General features: G+C 39.5%; 1 protein-coding gene across 22 annotated transcripts in view; it reads right to left on the bottom strand.

Annotated features, from left to right (window-relative positions):
- Positions 1–390: 390 nt before the first annotated feature.
- Positions 391–22,927, bottom strand: part of ptprk (protein tyrosine phosphatase receptor type K) — a 122,868-nt gene continuing 100,331 nt past the window's right edge. For 2 of the 22 annotated variants that reach the window (XM_079646670.1, XM_079646652.1), the window contains 20 exons: positions 22,470–22,499; positions 19,627–19,787; positions 18,940–18,975; positions 16,945–16,956; positions 15,199–15,386; positions 14,631–14,730; positions 14,270–14,415; positions 12,856–12,873; positions 11,237–11,273; positions 10,886–10,983; positions 10,395–10,511; positions 10,122–10,276; positions 9,838–9,973; positions 8,920–9,069; positions 7,658–7,831; positions 5,807–5,938; positions 5,191–5,316; positions 4,849–5,012; positions 4,304–4,439; positions 391–3,180 (listed from right to left, as the gene is read on the bottom strand). In XM_079646670.1, the coding sequence (XP_079502796.1) occupies positions 3,127–3,180; positions 4,304–4,439; positions 4,849–5,012; positions 5,191–5,316; positions 5,807–5,938; positions 7,658–7,831; positions 8,920–9,069; positions 9,838–9,973; positions 10,122–10,276; positions 10,395–10,511; positions 10,886–10,983; positions 11,237–11,273; positions 12,856–12,873; positions 14,270–14,415; positions 14,631–14,730; positions 15,199–15,386; positions 16,945–16,956; positions 18,940–18,975; positions 19,627–19,787; positions 22,470–22,499 (2,170 nt within the window). In that variant the 3' untranslated portion in view covers positions 391–3,126. Of the gene's footprint in view, positions 3,181–4,303; positions 4,440–4,848; positions 5,013–5,190; positions 5,317–5,806; positions 5,939–7,657; positions 7,832–8,919; positions 9,070–9,837; positions 9,974–10,121; positions 10,277–10,394; positions 10,512–10,885; positions 10,984–11,236; positions 11,274–12,855; positions 12,874–14,269; positions 14,416–14,630; positions 14,731–15,196; positions 15,387–16,944; positions 16,957–18,939; positions 18,976–19,626; positions 19,788–22,469; positions 22,500–22,927 lie in introns of all 22 variants that reach the window. The other 20 variants (XM_079646665.1, XM_079646662.1, XM_079646655.1 and 17 more) reach the window with 19 other exon arrangements.

The raw sequence follows: 22,927 nt of genomic DNA on the forward strand, positions 1-22,927 counted from the left end.
AGGTGTTTCCACTTGTGCTGATTAGTCCTCTAAGGCTGTGCAAAAATGGGCTCTGACTTTATTCAGTACACTTAACACTTATTAGCTTGAGATGGAGGATGAAGTTGCCAGCACCAACTGACTTGAAGTCGAATTAGCCAAGGAAATTGCAAACAGCTACATTGTACAAGATAGGCCAAGGGGCGGGACGTCTCTAAGCCATTGACCAATCACAACAGAGTCAGCTAGCTAACCAATCAGAGCAGAGGGTGAAAAGAGGTGCTACAGCAAAGGCAGTATGAGACAAATAAAGCACTTTTTGAACATTAAAGCACGTAAACATGGCACAGTCAGCACAATATAGAAAACAACATTATAATCGTAAGCTTACAACAGAACACTCTGCACACATTTTAATTAAAGAAGTGGTCTTTATTACAGCAAAGAAGCCAAACATTACAGACAAGAATAACTATGAATGGTGAATATCAATTACTCAGAATGGCCTCTCATTGGGACACTTGCTTCACTCTTCAGGGCCGTTACTTCAGATTGATTAAGGAAGAATTACAGGCATCTTAACAGGATTTGCTCCTAAGTTTTTCCCTTAAGTGTGTAGTCAAGAAGGTTGATTTACATTTTCGTATTTCTATTGACACACTTGTATTTATTTTTCTGTCTCTGCATGCTGTAGAGAGGGCCATCCGTTTTGTAATCTCACTGTATTTACGTTGTGTTTTGGCCTCTCTCTCTTCTTTGGGTCAGAACAGGAATCTGCAGGGAAAAAAACCCTCAAAAAGTTGATGTTCCACTAGCAGAATAAAGTTCTGTATTCAGTGGACGCTATAATGCTTTCTAAATAATATCTGTCAAAATTTGAAGTAGAGTCCTACAGGTGTACAATCTCTGACTTTGTATCTACAACAGAACCAATGCTCTGATCCATCACCTCTACTGTCCATCCAACAATAGAGCCTTTTAGAGTCCTCATGATAGCCTATTTACAATAACATCCGCAACAGTAGACCTGGGCTACTCTTGCTCCACCCAAGTGGGACCTCTGACGTTTTATGTACAATAAAGTTGTTTTGGGCACAACAGAAACACATCTGGTACTCAGTAAAGACTCAATAATTCATGAAGCATTCTGATGAGTAAAACACTGAATCATGATCCAAAAGGTTTTCAAAACATTGATCGTCCATGAGAATGCATTCAACAGAGCCTGGTTGCAATCTAAAGATGTTGTTAAAATGCTCATTTCAACAAGGAAATTCAAATGATTAGGCACAATAAATGTTTTTGTTCCACAGTCCTGCATGTTTCTCTCACTGAGCCGCGTGCGTTCAGGGATAATGGTGAGCAGGATATGAGGATGAAGATAAACAGCTCATCCCCGCTAAGGAGGGATACGAGCTATTATCCCAAATACTCTGATGTTCTACTGAGCACAAACAGAGCAATGGGCTTTCACACAAATAAACCACAGTAACATCACAGAGTTTCATTTAGTGAAAACAAGACAATACTACTGAATTCCACCTAAATATTGAAAAACTACGTCTATTGCTTTAATATACAGCGTTGATCAGGGGTTCTTAAACTTTTCTTCATGGACTCAAATTGAGACGATGTAGTCTTTTTTGACCTCAGGAATCAGGACCCATTATGGGCTCGTTTAAATCCTACTTTAACCCTCCGAGGGAAACCCACTCATTTTGCGTCCTGAGCCACAGTTTAAGAAGCGCTGGTGGTAGAGTAAACATAGGATGAAGAATGATTGTTCTTACAAGCAATGCAAGTAAACAATAAATACAAACAATGTGCTTTATCCATATAGACATATTTACACAAAGTCTTTGGCTTTATGAATAAACATCAGCTACAAAATAATAATAAAAAGTGTTGGCCGCCAGTGCACGAAACAAATGAAGCCTGGGGTCAGTTCACTTCCAATTCCATTCAAACCAGAAATGGAAACTGTAATGTGTTTAAGCCGCTTTTCTCGTTTCGTTTTTTTGAAATGAAACGTCCCATTTGTGACTTTGCTGAATTGAAAGTGCATTGGGCCCAGCCCTGAAACAAACATGAGTACACTAATGTTATATGGTTGAAAGAAATAGTACAATTTAGGGTAAAAAAAAAGACTTCAAATCTACTGTCCAGTAGATCAACAATGATGCAACAACTCAACATAATCAATGATACATTTCACACCTTTTTTTTAACGTATACACTTTAGCAAAAATCCTACATGTAACATTTTCAAGTTGCCACTTCATGATATTGTAAAACAAATGAAAAGCCTAAAACTCCGCAGGTAACCTTTTCCAATTTAGTTTCATTGTCAGTCTTGTTCCTAAGATGCTACTTCATTTCATTAGCACACTTTCATTGACTTTAGGGTCTTTTCTATGTCTATGATTTCTGACAATCTACTGTTGGTAAGCAATGGAAAATGGGTTTTAAGCGGCTTTTATGTACTTTAATACGTAATAATGTTCTGTCTCAGTGAAATAAAATGAAGATGCTGATGATTTATGGAGTAGAAAACAGAAGAGTGTGGCCAGGCTGTATCTTTACATTTCTTTTTCTTATAAAAGATCACCGGCTGCAGATTAAACATCGCCATGATGAGACTGTTACTCTGACATTAGCATGAGAGCAGGAATCAGGGGCCGCTGACAACGTGCTGTTTTTTAAAAGCTGTGGGAGCAGCTTACAGGAGGCCAGGGCGACATCTGCAGTGCACATGGAGCTCTGCAGCTGAACAGCACGAGGCATCAAGTCCATGAGAGAGGGGCTGTGGTGAGAGGCTAAACATTGAAAATGGGGCCCGAAACATACAGGGGCCCGCTGGCACTCAAAAAGCTGTACAATAAGCATGAAGGAGCAAAAGGAGTAACATCCCCCCCGCCCTGTTGCACTCCCAGCAGCTCCTTCTGGTAAAAGTCTTCCCTTTGATGGATACTTTACAAGAGGAATGGGTCTCGCTTGTGCCATCTGTAGGGACGGTGCTACAGAACGGCCCCCACAGAGGGGGGGTGGTGGGGGGTCGGGACCAAGCAAAAGCAAAGGATCAAACACACGGGAAGCGAAGAGATGCTCTTCTTCACCTCCTCCTCCTCCTCCTCTTGGCTCCTCTGTTTAGGAGGACTCGATGAACTCCAGTGACAGGTCGTAGCAGAAGCGGTACTGCTCCTGTAGACAGACACAGAAACTGGACTTAATATCACGTGTTCATATGAAGGGCCAATCTCTGACAAAGTCTAATGTTTTAGATTTTAATAAAACCAGACCAAACTTTACTCTTTGGCAGGATTCAACTTTTTTTTGCAAATGAAGGTTCCTAACTTGGTGAAATGATCGGGGAATAGTTAACACTTGTGTTGTGTTCGAAAGCTGTTACCATGGTGTTCGCGGGTACATTTTGACCCATGATTTATCTCAGTTCAAAACACTCTAAACTAATAACTTGAATTGAATTGATTTATTTAAAACAAGGGACAGTGTACATTAATCAACATATTAAAAACATGTAAAAGTACTCGAATTAGCCGAACTACCATCCAATATTGTTTTAAATACATCATAACTAACTTATTATGCATTCATAACCGTACAATCCTGTTGTTATGTTATTGTATGGCCCCAAAAAACCTTAAACCACATATTTAAGTTAAACATGTGATTCAATTCACTCATTATATTTCCTATAGTGAAGACAGTGGGTCATTACGTTATCTGACTAAAGACTAATATTAGAATACAATCTCCCCAAAGATTATTGTTACAGTGTCTAAAGTCAAAGATGAATCTTGATTGGGCCAAATTTGACCTAGTCACCCAAAACAATTCTGCCGGGTCTCTCCAGATCCCAACACCAAATGATACACCTTTTTTTTTTAGAGACCTTCAGATTTGGCTAAAATTGTCAAAATCAGTTTTGTAGTGTTCATATAGCTGTTGTGGAGGATATCATGAAGCCTTGTTCAGATAAAAAAAACTAGAGTGTAGTTATTATATCATTAGAACTTGAAACGGGAGACCCGAACACAACATAAGGGTTAACTGGCAGCCATGATAAAAGCTTGACGTTTGCTTAAAGCTAAGGAAAGGTACTATGCTTATAAATAAAGGTGCTTTTTATAGAAATCTCTCTTATGTGTAATGTGGTCGTATTTTTCATTAAGTCATTCTGAATTGTCCTTCTCATCTTTCCTTGAACTCATGACGTGTTTGATCAGGGAAAGAGTGGGGAGGAAAAGACATGAGATGTTTTTGAAATCCTGTTTTTGCCTGTGCGTCCTTCTCTCTGACTCACCGGAGTGTCCACCATGTTGGGTTTGCTGTTCCTCAAGGTCTTCACGGCGTGGAACACATCCACCACACTCTGTCTCTTAGCCATCTCACACACAATGCTGCTGGCACAGAAAACTCCACTACGCCCACCTCCATTTCTGTACATACACACACAAATATACAATATACGTCACAAAATGCACAGTTTATTATTTCATGTAGTTTTGCTTCATTTCAACGGAACAAAACAAATGTTCCTTCTGTCAGTAAATGTGGTGTTTCATCAGACAGCTTCACGAGTCATTGATATTTTCTATTTAATAATCACCAAATGATTCTGATAACTGACATAAAGTAGTTCTTATTAGCCAACTGCTAGATGTAGTAATCATTTTAGGCAACCTATTTCTGATCATACATATCTAGACTTTGACAAAATTACTTTTACTGGATAAACATCAAACTCTATTATTCCTTACTGGGCTGCTGATTGCTTTTCACAAACACCCTTTTGCTTTATAAATGCAGTGTTAAGTGTATGAGAGTGTGTTTTTGGTGAGAACTCACAGGCAGTGCACGATGGTCCTCCCCTCCCCCTCCTCCCCCTCACGCTGCCACTGGTCCACCTGCAGGATCAGTTTGAGGAAGGAGCGTTTGGAGGCGGGCACTTCTCTGTGTCCCGCCCACCCCAGGTACTGGAACTGACGCACCATCAGGTAGCCTTCCTGAGGCTGAGGGATCACACAACACACACACACACATTTAGACAAGTGTTTTCTGTTACCCAGGACACTTTAGATGTGAAGTAACACTGCTTCTGTGTGTTCCAACGCAAACAGTGCTTTCTGAAGGACTAGCCTTTTAAAGGAATGACATAAACGTATGGAAACACAGAATAAATGTACTGACCCTGGTGAGGTTGCAGACTCTGAACAGTCTACTGATAACGTCACAGTCCATGGAGCAGGACATACACTCCACCTGGACCGGGCCGTAGCGCAGCATGCCCTCCTCTGGCCAGTACTGAGGACAACCCTGAGCACAGACAGTCACAGCGTTAACGACGTGAATAATAAGGCACTTCTAATTGTGTGTAACAGACAGAGAAACAGCAATAAACCTCCATATTTTCACACATGTTATTTAGGCCTTGGTGAGCAACAGACACTTTTCTTACGAATGTGGAAAGTACTGTGTTCAGTCTTTGGTGTGATGTTGATGTGGAGGCTCGACTAATTCTAAGCCAAATTCGCGGGATAACCCTCCTGAGTATTATTTGTGTTATTAGATACAGCCGAGTGCATAAATCATTCTAGCGTGGTATGATAGATAGCTTTTAAACATAAAAACACAATTTACTGTAGATAATGTAAACGGTATCTTGGTTAGTATTTGGGAGAAGTGTGTTAAAAGAATGAATTTATAAATCGAGGATGTCTCGGTAACAAAGATAAACAGCAACATATTTTTGACATGATACACTTTTTTTGAGATATATCACTGAGGCAACTGAAGAGTGAATTACCTGAGCCAGGTCAATCTCATTCAGCATCACCAAACTGGTACATCCATAGTCGTAAACCAGACGCCAAAAGTCTTTGACAGAGTTAGGCAAAGGATGCTGGGTAACGATGAACGCAGCAGGCTGTCTGTAGCTCTGCAGGGAACAAACAACAGAAAGACTTTTAAACCCAGCTGTATGAAGCACCCGACATCCTATCACATCTTTCTGTCTCTCTCATACACGCAGACATCAAAACACAAACACAGTGGGACGATTTGTGGGGCAGCAAGCAACACAGGTGATGTTTGGTCACATGATCAGGCAGTGGGCCAATCAGACATGAGGGTGAGGAGCATGCAGTAAATATACAAATACACTTCACGCACGGTACATCCACATATACTGTGTATCTAATACAGGGCTGGGCGATATATAGAAATTCAAGTATCATGATATTTTTCTTCAAATTCCTCAATGGTGCGACAATATTGTAGGATTAGCTATTTGTGTTTTTACAAAGTATCACATCGTTGATAATGAATCCTTGGTAATGTCCAATGGGTGAAGGCAAAGAAAAAAACCCACCATATTTCAGCCTCTTTTTCAAGAGGAAAATACAACATTTATTCATATTAGAAAACTATGACATCCGAAAAATAATATGTCGAATCACAATATCTTAAATGTCAGTGTATTGCCCGGCCCTAATCTAAAAGGGTCAGTTTACTTCATGTTCAGTAAAAGTTCATATCAAGAATATTTCTACTGAACTGAAGGTAAACTAAGCCCAACTGATTGTTAATGAATGTGCAGCCACATGTGTGACATGGTGTGAATGACGACTTGAGCAGGATCTAATGTGAGGGTAGAGGGGCGGGCGGAGGGGGGGGGGGGGGGGGTCAGGTTCAGGATTTACAGCGGGTGTAAATGGCTTTGCTAAACATGAACCTGGTGGCAGAACGACACTGAAGCCATGAAACAAATCCAGTATTGGAAATTTGAAGTGAAATCCCATTACCTGGAACTCCTCTGTGAGCTTGGTTAGAGAGAGGCCAAAGGTAAGTGACTAAGCTTTCAATATAAACTTTAGTTTTACAGCAATTACAGTATTTTTGTCCTCCAACAGCTTTGTTGGAGAGAAGCCAAGTTTGTCTCCACATCATGCATTTTGTGTTTCAACCATTATTATAAACTCACATACTGATTCCCAGCCCATCTAACAGAGCTGCTAATATTAAATTATAATCAGACCAGATATTGCCATCTTACCTTGTCAACCTACTTAATGACTTTGTTATTCAAGTCATGGCACAACATGTTGACAACTGTTGCCAATGTAAACAACGTCCTGCAACAGGAGGCGGTTAAAGATTGGCTGGTGGACAGAGAAGCTAGCGGTCTTTTCAGAACCTGGATTTGTCTCTAGCCTTCTGCTGCTATTACCACAAACACAGCATCACACACCAACAGGGAGGGGAGTCTCTGTGTGTGTGTGTGTGTGTGTGTGTGTGTGTGTGTGTGTGTGTGTGTGTGTGTGTGTGTGTGTGTGTGTGTGTGTGTGTGTGTGTGTGTGTGTGTGTGTGTGTGTGTGTGTGTGTGAGAGTGTGTGTAATCTGTATAACCATGTGCATTAATATTAAAATGTTCCCTCTTTATTACAATGTGTGTATAGGCTCTTAAATGTTTAATTTTCAACAGTTTCATGATGCAGTTTGGGACATTAAGCTTTTTTTTTTTTACTTTTCCACATTCTAAAACATTTACATTGTGTTAAAAGCATCACACCTTAATGTCCCAAACTACTCCATCCTGATGTGTTGAAAATAACACAACCTCACTGTATGTGCATGTGAATTCATTATACACACTTACATCCATCAGAGCAGCGTTGATGTAGTTGCTGCTTTCTCCGTCTATTGTGATGAGGAAGGGAAGGCATCTGTCAGGAGGAAGACCGTCCATGAAGCGGTTCTTTTCTTGGTTTCTAGGCAACAGTGCGATGCTGCAGTCTTCAGGCTGAGGCTGAGGAGTCACCGAGTTTAACGTCTGGACAAAAGAGATAAATATATAATGTGTAAGTCAGGGCATATCAGAGTATTATGTGCTGTAAATTCTTCCTGTGCAAAGTTAGTATTTTACACAATGGTTCCATTAAAGTGGACCTATCATGCTATATTTGAGACATATGTTGTAGGGCCATACCTATATAAAACATGTCTGTGAAGTTTGTTTTTCAAAATACCAAACAGATCATGCATTTTAGCCATGCCTCATTTAGCTCTATTCCAGCCCTGTTTTTACAAGGGCTGATTCTGCTTTTGTGGCAGACTACAGCGCCACTTACAGGCCAGGCATATGTACTACAGCGTCTCCAGCGCTTTCGAGCGGAGAGTTGCCCATATAGGCGGAGCACCCCTTTTCTGACGTCAGAAAAATTCAAATAAAAATCAGATCCGTTGCAGCCCCGTTTTTTAGAGATTTGGGCATGGAGAAAAAGAGAGTAGGTTGAGTTTTCTGACACTGTATAACAGATGTACAAAAGTCCATTTTGCATGATAGGTCCCCTTTAAGAAAGAAATACCTAAATGACAGAAATGTCAACTAAACAGTAAAGACAAAGACCATGTATGAGTTATATTCTTAAATAGATATAGATATACTTTAAATAATTAAAAACGATCTCTGCAAACGTTTTAGGAGGAAATGTGTTCAACACGTTATGTCTCATTGATACACACATTGCATTGAGCTGAGGATCACTAAATATTAACAGAACGTTTGAATACAATACATTGAAGTTTGAAGTTCAACCAAAAAGGCTTTTTATACCAAAAATTGGGATTCACAGATAACATTATAACAAGAATAAAGTTGATTAGGAAGCCTATCATTTCATCAGGATGTTGCTTAATATATTCTGCTTGGATGCTGCATGATCAAGGGGAAATAACTGCCAGGTCCTTTGTGGAAGCTTTTATGGTTCTCAAAATACTGAGCATGTGAATGAACAGCAGAGAAGTGGATTATACTGCATTGAGACACTTCTACTGACATGTTGCTCCTGTTTTTGTTGGGAAAGAAACTGAAGTGTCACTTTATTAGTTTATAAGGATACAGATTTTATTTGGGTTTACCTGGAACTCATCCTTCAGATGCGACGAGTTGGTCTGCGAGTCGATGCGGATCAGCTCGTAGAAAGCAGCTTTGAACTCACAGACCGGTATGGCTGTTTCTCCACACAGACAAGCCTCCAGAATGGCATCATGGATGAATATGTACTGTTCCTGGAGACATAGAATTCAAGACATGCATGTTAATATATACTGTACATACTGTAAGCATCACTAATAGATTCTAAACATTGGAAAACAATACAAACACACACAAGGTGTCGCATGGAGAACACAAGCAGCTGTGATGCCACATGAAAGTGAGCATGCTGGCAGTGAGTGAGTGAGTGAGGGAGATGGAGCCGTGAATGAGATGAGACGAAGACGGTTGCATTTTGGTGAGTTCATCCACACATGGAATTGTGTTTTTGGTTCTTTCAGGCGGGTGACTGCAGCTTCAATTCAGTGATCAGACGGATTGAATTGAAGGCTGCTTTAGTGAAAGGATGACGTTCTTACAATGGATGACCGAATCTGCTACAAACCTATATTTCATACATTTTAAAAAGGTGCCCTCAAGATATCTTATCTTATCTTATGTAGATTGTGATCCCTACGCAGGGTTTGAATCTTTTGATAGCTATGCCATTATTTATATTCATAGTCTAGCACAATGTAATTCTTCATTACACCAGAGGAGGGTGCCAGAGTACCATATATTCAAATCCTTGATATTGAGTTTACCTTAGTCCAGGTGACGATAATATTCCTACCATATTCATTACATGGAATAGAATACATGCTATGTTTATTTAACGAGACCACATGTTTAATTACATGTCAACTCAGCCTGCACCATGCTGATGGCTGGGTCTTACAGTGGGGGTCCATTGAGTATTTTCTAAGATGTGGATGCAGATGGAGGATGGGTAATGCAGTCACCTCAGTCTGTACCATGTTGATCCTCCGAGAGCGGAGAGCCTTCACACAGTTGTAGATATCCACCACTCCTTCTCTCTCCGCCATGTCCAGCATGATGTCAATGACGATGAAACAGCCTGTACGCCCTGCTCCGGCACTGCAGAGAGAAACACAGAGAGAGAAAGAAGTCAATAATTATATCTGTCATTTCTTGCCAGATTAATTTGTGTATATTTAAGATCAGATGTTGCACAATAAAAGGTGTGGTAGCTCATATCAACAAAGGTCTGGATGTATTTATTTACCTGCAGTGGACCACAATGGGCCCAGCAGCAGGTGGATTGGAGATTTTAACTCTGCGGATGAAGGAAAGTAGTCCCGTGGCGTGATATGGAACTCCGTGATCCGGCCAGCCTGTGAAGTGGAACTGCTTGACTTCCCGCACCTCATTGAAACCACGCTGAGAAGAGACAAAACACATCTTTAGGTTACATTTCATTCATCTTTCTATGTGTCCTCATTGAATATAACTCAAACGAGGCATTATGCAAACTGTTATTTAAAAATACTTCACTCACCCTCTCCAGTGTAAATGTGCGAACCACATATTCAGCAAGAGGTTCAACCTCCACAAAGGTCACCTTGAAGTCTCCGTACACCTCAGCATCATCGGGCCAATACTTATAGCACTTAACCTGGTCAAAATGAACATTAAAGATGCTTTCAAAAACAGTATCATTATTATAATACAAACCAGTAAAACACCTGGGTGACAGATATAGCATCTTACATAATAAAACATAAACAACGTGTACAAATTCACCCCAAAAAGAGTAAAACAGCAGCGAGAAAAGGACATTAACACTATTAAACAATAACATACTTGCAGAATATCCTTTTGACACACATAAGTTACTACAACATGCAGATTCTGATCCTTTCTATTTCTTTTATCTGGCTATCCCAATGTCAAAGGTCCTGATTAATCCATATAATGTAAAATGCAAGCTAAACATATTTACATATTTACACAAGGAAACATCAACAACAGAGGAAAAGAGCAGCTTACCCTTCCAACCTCCACCAGATTGGTAACCATGACAATGCAGGCTGACTGTTCCTGCCACACCATCCTCCAGAAGTCATACACCGTCTCGTGAACAGGACCTACACACACACCACACACACACACACACACACACACACACACACACACACACACACACACACACACACACACACACACACACACACACACACACACACACACACACACACACACACACACACACACACACACACACACACACACACACACACACAAAAAGACACACACTCAATGTTTAGTATGATAACTATGTATGAATTAAAGTGTCTTATTGTCAAAAACAAAGGAAGAGTGCATTTTGGAGTTTCTTACCCTGAGTTGCGATGTAGTGACTTGGTCTCTGGTAGCCCTGAAAATACAACATAACAGCTCAATATCCAGAAAAAGTTCATGGATGATATCACTGATTATAACTGTAGGAATATTAAAGAGCAGTTTATAGTAGGGTGAATACAAGTGAACTGATGATATACTGAATGGGATTGTCATTTATGAAACAAGTTGAAGAGCACTAGAGAATTAGAGAAGTTGGTAATCTCATCAAAGTGAAATACCTTTAGTCCTAATACTGCTACTAACTTTTCTATATTATAAAAACAAAGCTGCAACATCAGATGAGTCTGAATTGTAACTGTCACTTTTATAACAACAAGTACAACGCTTAACTCACTGTTTAACTGTGTCTAAAATGATTGATATTGATGTATAAGGCATTTAGGGCTGTCCCGAATACCATTTTTCGGGCTCCGGATATTCGTTAGTAATCAGCAGCGGATATTCGAATATTCGGCCCGCGCGGGGGTAATCAGCAGCGAACCGCTTCAATGCTTTTGTTATTCTACACAGCATTGTTGTTCTATAGTTATTTGTCAATGTATACAGCCCAATTTGTGTTCTTTGAAATTGAAAAGGATATTGCATTGTTTTTGTTACTTTCATTGCAGTTGTATACGTCTTAAGTGTAATTTGGCTTGGCTTCCTATTTTGTATGGACATGCTTTTATTTTGAAGGACAGTTAGCGCTGTTGACAGGAAGTTGTTGTTGCTATGGAAACAACGTGACGGAGATTAACGGAGAAAAAGTAATATCTACATATAAAGACGGAGAAAGTAAAAGATAACGTTTATGGTTAAGTGTTAGCCCCCCCCTGAAGAGGCACAAACTCTTACGTTGATATTGGAGTTTTCAATAAATAAAAAAAAAAGCGGAAAAAAGGTATATCCGAATAACGAAATTGAAACCCGAATAGTACTCCAACGAACGAATATTTGGATATTCGGGTACAGCCCTAAAGGCATTGCTCTCATTCTTTACTGTATTATGTTGACAGGAAACAAGTAGATTGTTGCTTTTATTTGCTTTCAGTGGTCTATTGTTTTTATTATATGGCTGTTATTTTTTTATTTATTATTACGTTTATTCTGGTTTGTTTTGTGTTTGTATCTTGTATTTTAAATGTATTTATATTATGTTGTGCGAGCTTATCTCTGTACAGCACTTTGGTCTGAAGGTTTTAAAGTGCTATATAAATAAAGTTGGATTGGATTAGGAGAATCCCACTTTACTAGCCACAGGGATTTTTAGGCAATTCTCCATTACCATCCCATGCAAATGTATTTAAATATAGTGTAAAGAAAGAAAGAAAGAAAGAGAAAAACAGTCAGGCGCACAAATGTATGACATTGGCTAATTTCCTGATAGCAATACGACACAAATAATCACAACACTTAAGCTAACAGTACATAGTGGGATGTAAGGTGGACTGGTGGAGGAGGCAGGATGGAGTGAAATCCTTCATGCTGTCGAGGCCCCAGCAACTCAAAATATACTGACAACGTAACTCGATGCACGTGATGACGAGTGTTTGAAAAAGGGCGTAAACGTGTGGAGGTTGAGGCGTGAGAATGAAAGATTCCACAGTGATACTTACATCCCTGTACAGCCAAATCTACAGCCCAAGCCACAGGCAGAAAGAACGAGTGAAGGAAGGAAAGAAAAGAAAGAAAGAAAGCACAACAATGTCAGTGAGTGTCAATCAGAAAAAGAAAAGTTGCATTGATCAAAATGGTAGTTTGAATAGAACATGCAGAAATAAAAAAAAATGATCTTGAACCCAGAATTAGACAGAATAGAAAGGACACTTCCTGATGTCATGTGATCTCCTCACTCTAAGACGCACAAGGAGCTTTCATCCCAAAGAAAGTTGGTTGAATATATAATTTACAAGAACAATTGAAAATACATGACATCTAACCATAGTTACAGTACATATACAGAGATGAGATAGATACATCAAGAAGTGTCCACTCTATTCATCCTACCTCTAGATTCATGTGGATGGTGGCATGCATGATTTGAATGGAGGTTTATGATAACATAGAAGAGCGTGCTATAAGCAGTATTAGCAAAACATAAAGTACAATGTAAGAGACTACCATGCAGATGATTGTTGTAAAAGTGAAGAGGTGGAGATAAAAAAAAAAAAGATGAATGGATGAGTAGATGTGTATTTAGTTATGGAATGATTGATGAACAGATAGACAGGACGAGAGATACAATTAAGAACAACTTTAAAGATATATGGACCGAAAGCTGAATGCTACGTCTTACAGGACAAAGTTATTGTTTACTTTCTTGTCGAGAGTTAGATGAGAAGATGGATACCACTCTCATGTCTGTACAATAAATAGGAAGCTAGCACTAGCAGCCGGTTAGCTTAGCTTAGCAGAAATACTTATAATGGTGGAAACAGCTAGCCTAGCTCTAACCAAAAGTTAAAAAAATGCCTTCTAACCCTTCAAAAGCTAATTAAAAACACATTGTATATCATTCATAAAATGTGATTTCTTAAAAGGTCTTTATGTAACAAATTGAGTCTTTCTGATCAAAAGCTATTAACATTTAGTGCTAGTGTTTAAAATGATAATTCTGCAAGTATAATAGCTATCAATAAGCAGAACCATTCTAAGTGCTATTGCATTTTTTTACTATTTCACCATGAGAGTCGGATTATAAAGGAATATTTCTCTTTGTATAGGCTATACAAAGAGAAATATTCCTTTATGGAAAAACCATATAAGGAGTGCTATAATAGCACTCCTTATATGGTTTCTTCCATTTCTGTAAAACCCGAGACCAACTACGTTCAAATGATGACTACATAGCAATTTAAAAAGACTGTAACAGGATACTATCATAAATTCAGAATGGATGGAGACATGAATACATGGATAGAGACAGGACGAATGTACTGTATGCATGAAGTGTTTTCGGGGTGGCTGGATGCGTAAGATGGCACGATGGATGACTAGTAGACGCAATAAAGGTATAGAGGCCTGACATACGAGCGAGGGAGTGTGGTTTCGTTGGTTTCGTTGGGAGCCAATAGTAGCATTCGATGCGTTTCCACTTACATCGATGTAGTTGGCGTTGATGTAGTCGGAGGAGGGGTCGTCTTCTATGGGCTGGAGAATAACCCTTGAATGGTCATCTAAACAGAGGAAACATTAAGAGAAACACAGACAAAGAAAGAGAGAAGCAAGAGGAAGGGGAGAGAATCTTTGTTTTAGGGCATTTAAGGGCAAAAAGAACATGTATTTTGTGATTTGTTCCGTGTTTCTCACCCCCTTTTCCCCCTTTCTTGCTGCTGTAAAGCACATTGTAACATCTGTTGTGAACATACATTAATAACGGGTTTTTTCTTACATGCTATAATGTTCCCATAGCGGTTCTTGGTGCGGTTCTGATCCTTCTTGGCCACGTCCCAAGTGGCCGATTGGCCTTCGAAGAAGCTCTGTATCACCAACAACACGCAAAACAATTCAAAAGATATTACACGTCATGGATCCTAAACATTCCTACCGCATGACTCTGAGCAGAACAAAGTAATACAACGGCTTGATTGTAGGGATTTACGAGTGGTGGTGATACAATTATTATTAGAAACATAAATAGAGGACATAAAAGCAGGTTTGTAGCTCTGTGACTGTTTTGTCGATAAAGCGGAATATACTCTCAAATTAAAAGGCAATTCAACCCTAATAGTCATTTATCTTTTTAATGTAAAGCCAAAACATCAAATAAAGCATTATTGATTTTCATAATAAGCTTTGTTTGTTCTGTACATTTCAAATGTACTGCACGGTTAAGATTTTAGATCAATAATATCCGTGTCTAGGTTATACTTTTGTACCAACATTTGTATCAATAGAAATACCAACCAGGCATCTAAAAAGTTTGCAACTATAAAAAGTACTGTTCATTATAGTCTTACTTCATACTCCTCCTTGAAGCCGTAGCTGTCGGAGGTCTTCATCAGGTTGATGTGCTGCAGCAGGTCGGCCACTCTGATGGCGGGGTGGAGCTGTCCCGTCTGATAGGGGGACTCGGTTCCTTCACAGTGATACCGAGGAACGTCCAGCAGCCGGCTGTTCTCCGCTGCAGAGGCACTGTGGTTCTCATCTGCAAGAAAGCAGCTAAATCTGTCAATTCAAATGCAAATCATCCAAATCTTGAGATGCCTTCACTATGTTACACTGTCCAGGGTAGAAACAACATGTGAAGCAGACCCAATTGTTTCATTTCAGGTCTGAATCCTGCAGTCAAATGAGTTTTGAGTCAGCACATCAACTTTTACAGAGAGAATAAGATGTTTTATAGAAACAACAAGCTGTTCGGTGAGGGTGCGGGAAGCACACACCCTCAAGCTATACTACATATTTGTTATGAGTTAAACTGCGCCAGCTTCCATCACTGCTCCACCTGGTGGATCGAGAAGCCATTGCAACTGTTTTACATAATGAACCAAAGGGGCGCTGAATCATGAGTTGGGGATGTGTTTAGTGCAAAGGGCCTGATGGGGATGAAGTAGGGACACCGGGGTCTGTTAAGGACCAACCAAGGAGGAAGCGCTCATAATGAATTGCTCTATCTGAAGATTGGATAACGTTATTTACATTCACTGATAACAGGGTATATGCAGGAATCCTGAAGTCAAATGTAATACCTTTAAAGACCTTTTTTAAGACCCTTTCCATACATTTTAAGACCTCATCGCCACTTCGAGTTCTAACCGGTTACCTTGGCGACACACTTTACCTCACAGTTACAATATACAGTATTGATTGTAAGATAGCACAACTAAACAGCTTGTGATAACTCCCCATCATAATTCAGATAGAACAAAGCACAAGAGAATGAATTGTGTGACTAACCCAATGCAAGGTTTATTAGAAAAATAAACCATTAGAAAGTTTGATTTGATTTAGACATTTTCCCAAGAGATAAAACAAAAAACGATATATAGCCTAGATGTTAACACTTTTCTCGTTCTTAATATAGACTATATTTAGGGTCGATATGTGTTGACTTTACTTTAAAATAGCAGATGACTGTGACAAGATATAGTTCGGCTTAGTGAACGTGTATCGCCCGGACTCCGCTGCTCCTCCGTGCAGAGAGTCTGCAGCGGTGCGTGCAGTCAGGGGAGGCACGGATTGGCTATCGGGAGAGTCGGGACTTAAACGCCGCGGCTTTCTGGCTAGCACGCACTTAGCATGTGGGACCGGACAGCTTTGATCCCCATCGACAATGGCGATTCTAGAGTCTGTGAGGGCCGCTCGAACCAAGCAAGGCAACGAAACTTAAAATTAGAAGCAGCATTTTACGGCGCGCTATGCACGGGGCCGCCTCGAGGGGGTTTCCCGACATGTCGTTTCAGTAAATTAAAGGGTGTTTCATGTTGTCGTTGCTGTAGACCTTCTTAATACCTTGGAAAATGCCGTTTTTAATACTTTTTAATAGCCTTAATTTTCGCTAAATTGATTTATCAACTTTTAATACTTTTTAAGACCCCGCGGACACCCTGGATAAGAACAGAAAAAAGGCCTCCTCTTCTCTCCATTTTATTTTCTAACAAGACAATAACTTCCCTCAAAAACCAGTTGCTGACATTAAACTTTTAACATGAGAAATACCAAACAAACCATTTGTTAATGTGTTTTCTCTCTCGATAACTCACCTGTGATTGGAACTACATGTCAAAGCAGCAGAAAAAGAGAGGAGGTAAATGGTTATAGTCAGACAGAACGATAGGAAGAGTTGTTAGGAGGAATCTAAATATGTAATGGGTAGTAAAACAATAATGGAGCATGGCAATAAAACAAACATCTTAAACGTCTTATCATAAAAGACACTAAACGGCAGACACTTAAACCTTAAATGATCCAGAACTTTAACTGTAATGCCAAACAGTGGCTGCTATTTACATAATGTGACTTTATTTACCAACTGCTTCAAATATATACCTCACCATACCATCGCGAGCTTTGCACACCTTCCATACTCATTGTAATAGTACAAAGTTCAACACAATATTATATGTTTAGGATATGGAGCTGTAATATAAATCAAACAACACATTTAAAACCACGGATGAAGAATGATCCTCTAAGAGGTGCAGAAAGTCTGCAGGTTTAATAACTATTTGTGAGTATGGCATGATATAATTAACCTTTTGATGCATGTAAAGGTATTTCAAGTGAATGCAATTATGAGGTCAAATTGTTGCAAACTTCCAGGTGAGCGTTTCTGTGCTGCGGCGGATAATGTGAGTTGGCAGGATTCATGCGCAGACTGACAGGTTGTTTAATGGAGTGGCTCGGGGTAGCAGAAAAACCGACTGATTTCATCTTCACCGCTGTTTATGAACTGACACTGTTTATTTCATCCCACTGATGCTTCTCTCTGCTCCGAGGACATGTTAGCTCATTACTGATTGTTAAAGGTTTTCTGAGCTCTCGTCAGGCCAATTAACAGTAAACTTAACCCGACACTGCCTCCTATCCCACTACTTCGTGCTACGTCTTCCCACTCTGTGATGTGATTGGCCAAGACGGATTGTAACTGCAGCCTTCACTCCAAATTAGATGCAATGGATCAGTTATTAACACAGTTTGGTGGAGCCCTTAAGGGTATGTAAGAACTCTGCATCGTACCACAGTGTCAACACTAGACTAAACTAAAATTAAACATGTTGCAGTGCGACACTGGAGCTGGGGGAACATCGAACTTGGGGAAAAAAATACTGCTTTTAGAATTCAGACTGATGCATCAGTAACAAATCAAGCCTGGGGAATAACACAGATGGTAGATACTCAAGCAGACTTGCATAGAAAACATTTCTGTCACACACAGAGGCCTGTAGGCACTAACTTATTCACTGTCACTTCATGTCACAGATTTAATCGGCAGCCGTTTTGCGATGGCATTGTGACAAATGATCTTCTTTCTCTCAAGCATCAGTTTCTGTCGTTTTCCGGGACAGGAAATGGCATGCTTTAAAACAACTCAAAACTGTGGAAATAATGAGGTCTCGAAGGGAGAATGACGGTAATTACTGTGAATATCAATAACTCTCAGTAGGAAACAGAAACCGTGGCTGGGATCGGGAGTGATTGAACCAGAGGGAAACCGAGAACAACAGATGAAGGGCTTGGCTGCTGGAGCTTTTAGTACCGGCTATGTTGTACACAGGGACTTGGCACCAGGCGGCAGAACAAAAAAAGACACAATGTAAACATACAGTTTGTTGCCATCATCAAATATGACTAAACCATTACACTCCCTTAGATGGTAAAACAATCAAAACATCGTTTTTTGTTTTAAAATTGTTCTTATTCTCCTAAATGTTGTTAATTTCAGCCACTGCCTGTAGAATGTATTGATCTCCATCTGTGTTAATCCTGGAGATCTTAGCACTTCTAAAATATAGATTAGACGCAGCATTATGGTAGTAAAACGTCCATCAGGTCAAGCTATTCACCAACAAAAACGTACAAAACTTGACCGAGGTCAAAGAACATATTAAACTCAGGATGTGAAATCAAAAATATGACCATGTATGACATTTTAAGTGGGTAATGACGCACAACACGGGGCTACACGCACAGGGGCTTTGAGATGAAGATGGGTGATCACTGGTGGGGAATGATTACCAACCGTGCTGAAACCTCACCTAGCACAGCAGTGGGAACCAGAGGGTCGTTGGGCACTGTGGGAGGAAACACGGTGAGGACACGTTCTAAATTTCAGCGTTACTCAACGTGAGCAGGGAGGGTCAGAACAATTCAAATTCCAGTCATGATTTAAACATTAGTGGAAATCTACCAGAAAAGAACATGAACATTTTTCTATCCAGTCATTGTCTTTGTTTCCAATTTGTATCTGGAGAACTGATCAGGCTGAATCGATTCTCCAGTTGGTATTTTAACAGCTGAAATGATTAGTAAACAGGAAATTCATTTTGATAAAAAATCGACCGCGTCAATCATTTTCACAGGCAAAAATACCAAACATAACCGAGGTGTAGTTCCTGTTTATACAATGTGAAGATTTTCAGATTTTCAAAGCATTTGATAACGATGATGTCACTAACCCATTTTTACGTTTGATTTTAAAAAACGATTAAAAAACTGAGCTAGAGAACTGTAACCTGTTCATTAGAAATACACATCCTGCAATTACAAAATTCTCATCAGTGAAAATAGAAGAGAAAAAAATGAAAATACACACATGTGTTAGCGTAAGATTTGATTTATACTAAGTGCATTTATAAACAGAGTTGTGTTTTGAAGAGAGCCCAAGGTTAACACTGCTGTTAATGGTTATTTATTATAATAAAAGTCTTGTTGTATGAACTTACATCTGTTGTTGTAGTTGTGCGAGTCCATGAACGTCACAGCCATGGGATCCTCTCCGTGCAGAGTGCTCTGGTCAGCATAGCTGCGATCCATGGCGTTCACCATGTGAGTCATCTCCTGCCGCGTAGTACCGATGGCGTCTTTACGTTTTTTAGCCAGTTTCCTGTCAAGGGGAAGAGACAGACACCGTCAGGCATCTTATAGGAAAACACTCAAACATCAGCTAGCCTGCAGACCGCCGCCTTGTATGGGAATAGCATCACATTTTAAAGTATAGTTTGATTTATTTATTTAGTTAGGGGGTATCTTTTTTAGGGGGGGGGTAAAAGCACGGCTGGGGGCTGCAGGCTGCTGATTCAAGATGCAGAAATCCAACAAGAAAGAGAAAAGAGAGGTGAAAGGAGGGGGGGAGAGAAAAAGAGAGGTAGAGAGAAGAGGAGAGAACAGGCGAGGGAGGTACAGTAGAAGGCAGAGTAGAGGAGAGGCTTGTTTGCAATGGCAGCATGTCCAGGGGAATGACCTCTGGCCGAATAGCAGCAAAGGGAAAACCTGTTATAAACCTGGTCACCATACATGAGCTGTCAGATGAAAGCCGTTGAAATAGTTTTACGCTCAAATCTATTCGCAGTTGTATTTTATTTAACAGTAATTACCTTTATGCACGATCAGATATTTAAAGTTTCAATAAAGCAAAATCTGTTGTTTTAATAGCATGTACAGTATTGAGAACCTCTAAGGTGCAACTTTTAAATTATTTGTATTGTCTTGTTATTTTTAAATATATATTTGTTTGGGCTGACTTTGTCCAGGGACTACAAATACAAAAAAGCATCTTGGGTATACCTGGTGCATTTTCAGAAATGTCTATTAATGCCTGCTTAATAAAATAAGAACAAAAATAAATACAATTGAAATAAATCACAGAAGTATTTGGTTTTCATCCGACAGCAAAGATAGGAAAAACCCATTAGAACAACAGAAAGGGAATGACTTATGAAGCTCAGGGAAAACCATTAAGCAACCATAGAACCACATCATCATGTGAGAAGTAGTCAAATACAGTAGGAGTGTACACAGTTTTACATCAAGGTATCATCTTCAGGTTCAATGATCTCTTAGTGCGCTCGACACATATAATCCCAGGAAACATAAATAGTAGAGGGCTTAATACTTCGAGCATGAGAGAGCATGCAGGAACATTTTTTACCCAGAGCCATACACGTACATCAGTTAAACAACATCTGAACACAAGATGTATAAGGATGTTTTTAAGTGACCTGCTTAGCATGAGATAACACTTATAGCAGTTTTTGCTCCAGTACAATTGAAAAAGATATTCTCTCAGATGATTGGTTGAGGAATAAATGTGTGATCGTTGCATAACTGATACGATGTACGGCTCTGACTTCTTCCCAGCAAACAGACAGAAAGCATGCTTTGTTTCATTACATATTTCACCTCTTCACCCCAAAACACACCAACTCCACCTCTAAGACCACACACACATATTATACACACACACTGAGGAAAATGTAATTGATTTAATTGTTTATGTGGCTGTCTGTGAGTGTATTATTGGTTCTTCAACAGAAAACAGAAGATGGGAAAAATGCTATACATATATCTTAAACTATAAAATGGTGTGTACATTAAGGACAGATTAGTAGGAACAGGGGAGTAACTGTGATCAGAACAAAAATAAGGTTTAATAGATTTTTTTTAATATGTTTTTGACAGTTTTATTCATTTTTAAAGTCTGATTTTTAAATTAATTTGTGAAAATGTACCCCATTAATCTTTGAATTATCTATAATGAATAACAAAAAATGGTCGTCAACAGATGAACTTGTCTATACGAGGATAATAATAACAGGAAACGGTAAATATTGCTCCATAAAAATTGAATTAGGCGCTAAAGGATCGTGCTATTTCACTCTTGGTACCTTTAAGCTATAAGATGAATGCTAACTTGCCACGCTGCTTTGTTTTTAGCCTGTGACTACAGACGAAAGCTGGTAAAGAATAAATCAATATTGTTTATTAATCCGTTTTTGTAAGTGCTACATTTTGCACTTTAAGGTCCCCAGCTGTTTAAAAAAAAGAAGGTGCAACGAGGCCTTTAAGAACCCATTTTGTACAGAGAGACAATAAAAGACAGAGTAGAAGAGTAAGTACCCACAACACGAGAAAAACACCCACCGACATCTACCAAACTCAGAGCCATGAGCTCCACACAGGAAGCGGACTGAGACCCAGAGGAGCGTGTGCAGCAGCGGTTACCATGGTACCTGTGACTTGATGGGCGGATGGATGATCACATGACTACATGCAGACAAAGAGCTACCAGTCACAAGTGCAGCATTCTTTTTTCAAATAACACGCTTAGGCCTGTGCGTCCCACTTTGACCTGCTTTGTTCTGCTTTATGGCCCACTTTGGCCTTCATTAGCCTGCTTCGGAGCAACTTTGGAGCATGTAGAGGACACCGGGGCTGAGGTCAATTCACTGTCAGTTCAGTCACTTTAAAATACAATTATTTATCTATAGTTATGTCAAGATAGGTAACCATCAACATTATCGTGCTAAAGGGACCTTTTAATATTTATATGATCGATTCAAAATAAGGAAAATCCCGACCTCACTGACATGAAAGTGAAGTGACCCCCACCCTGGCGAGGCGTCAATGAGGATGGCTTTGGCTGGTTGGTCAGAGCTGAAAATGTGTTTTGTCTTGAAAAAAGTATACTGCATCTTTAAAAATAACAACAACTAGCCACTAATAATAAATCGCCCAATAAGGTAACAGCAGCTGGGTAAGCTGATTGTTGATTGGTTTGTTTACTTACAGGTAATAAGAGTATGAATAGTAGGTCCTCCTGGGGTTGTGAGCCAATCAGAAAGCAAAGAATGAGACACAAGGGTCATGAATATGCAAATTAGGACAATACTGTCCTGTCCCATCCATCAACAACAGAAACAGAAGAAAACACCTTTTGATTGCTACAACTTGAGGGTCATGCAAGGGGTACTTATACTAAACTACGGGCCTTATTTCTTTAAGAAAACGTTTTCAATAAATGCTACAAAACAAGAGTCTTATAAAACTGTGACTAAAAGATCAACAAACTATCAATATTTAACTTTTACCATGCAGTCTTCTCTTCTTTATTCTTGAGGTGTCATACTTTTAATGTTCATGCATTATTTAAGAGATTTCTGTAATCGAAAGGTCCTGATTAGAAATATGTCAGCCAATCACCTTTACTTACTCCTAAGGAAAATTAAAAAATAAATAAAAACTGCT

This window comes from Notothenia rossii (assembly GCF_949606895.1).
Source record: "Notothenia rossii genome assembly, chromosome: 8".
NCBI classification, from domain to species: Eukaryota; Metazoa; Chordata; class Actinopteri; order Perciformes; family Nototheniidae; genus Notothenia; species Notothenia rossii.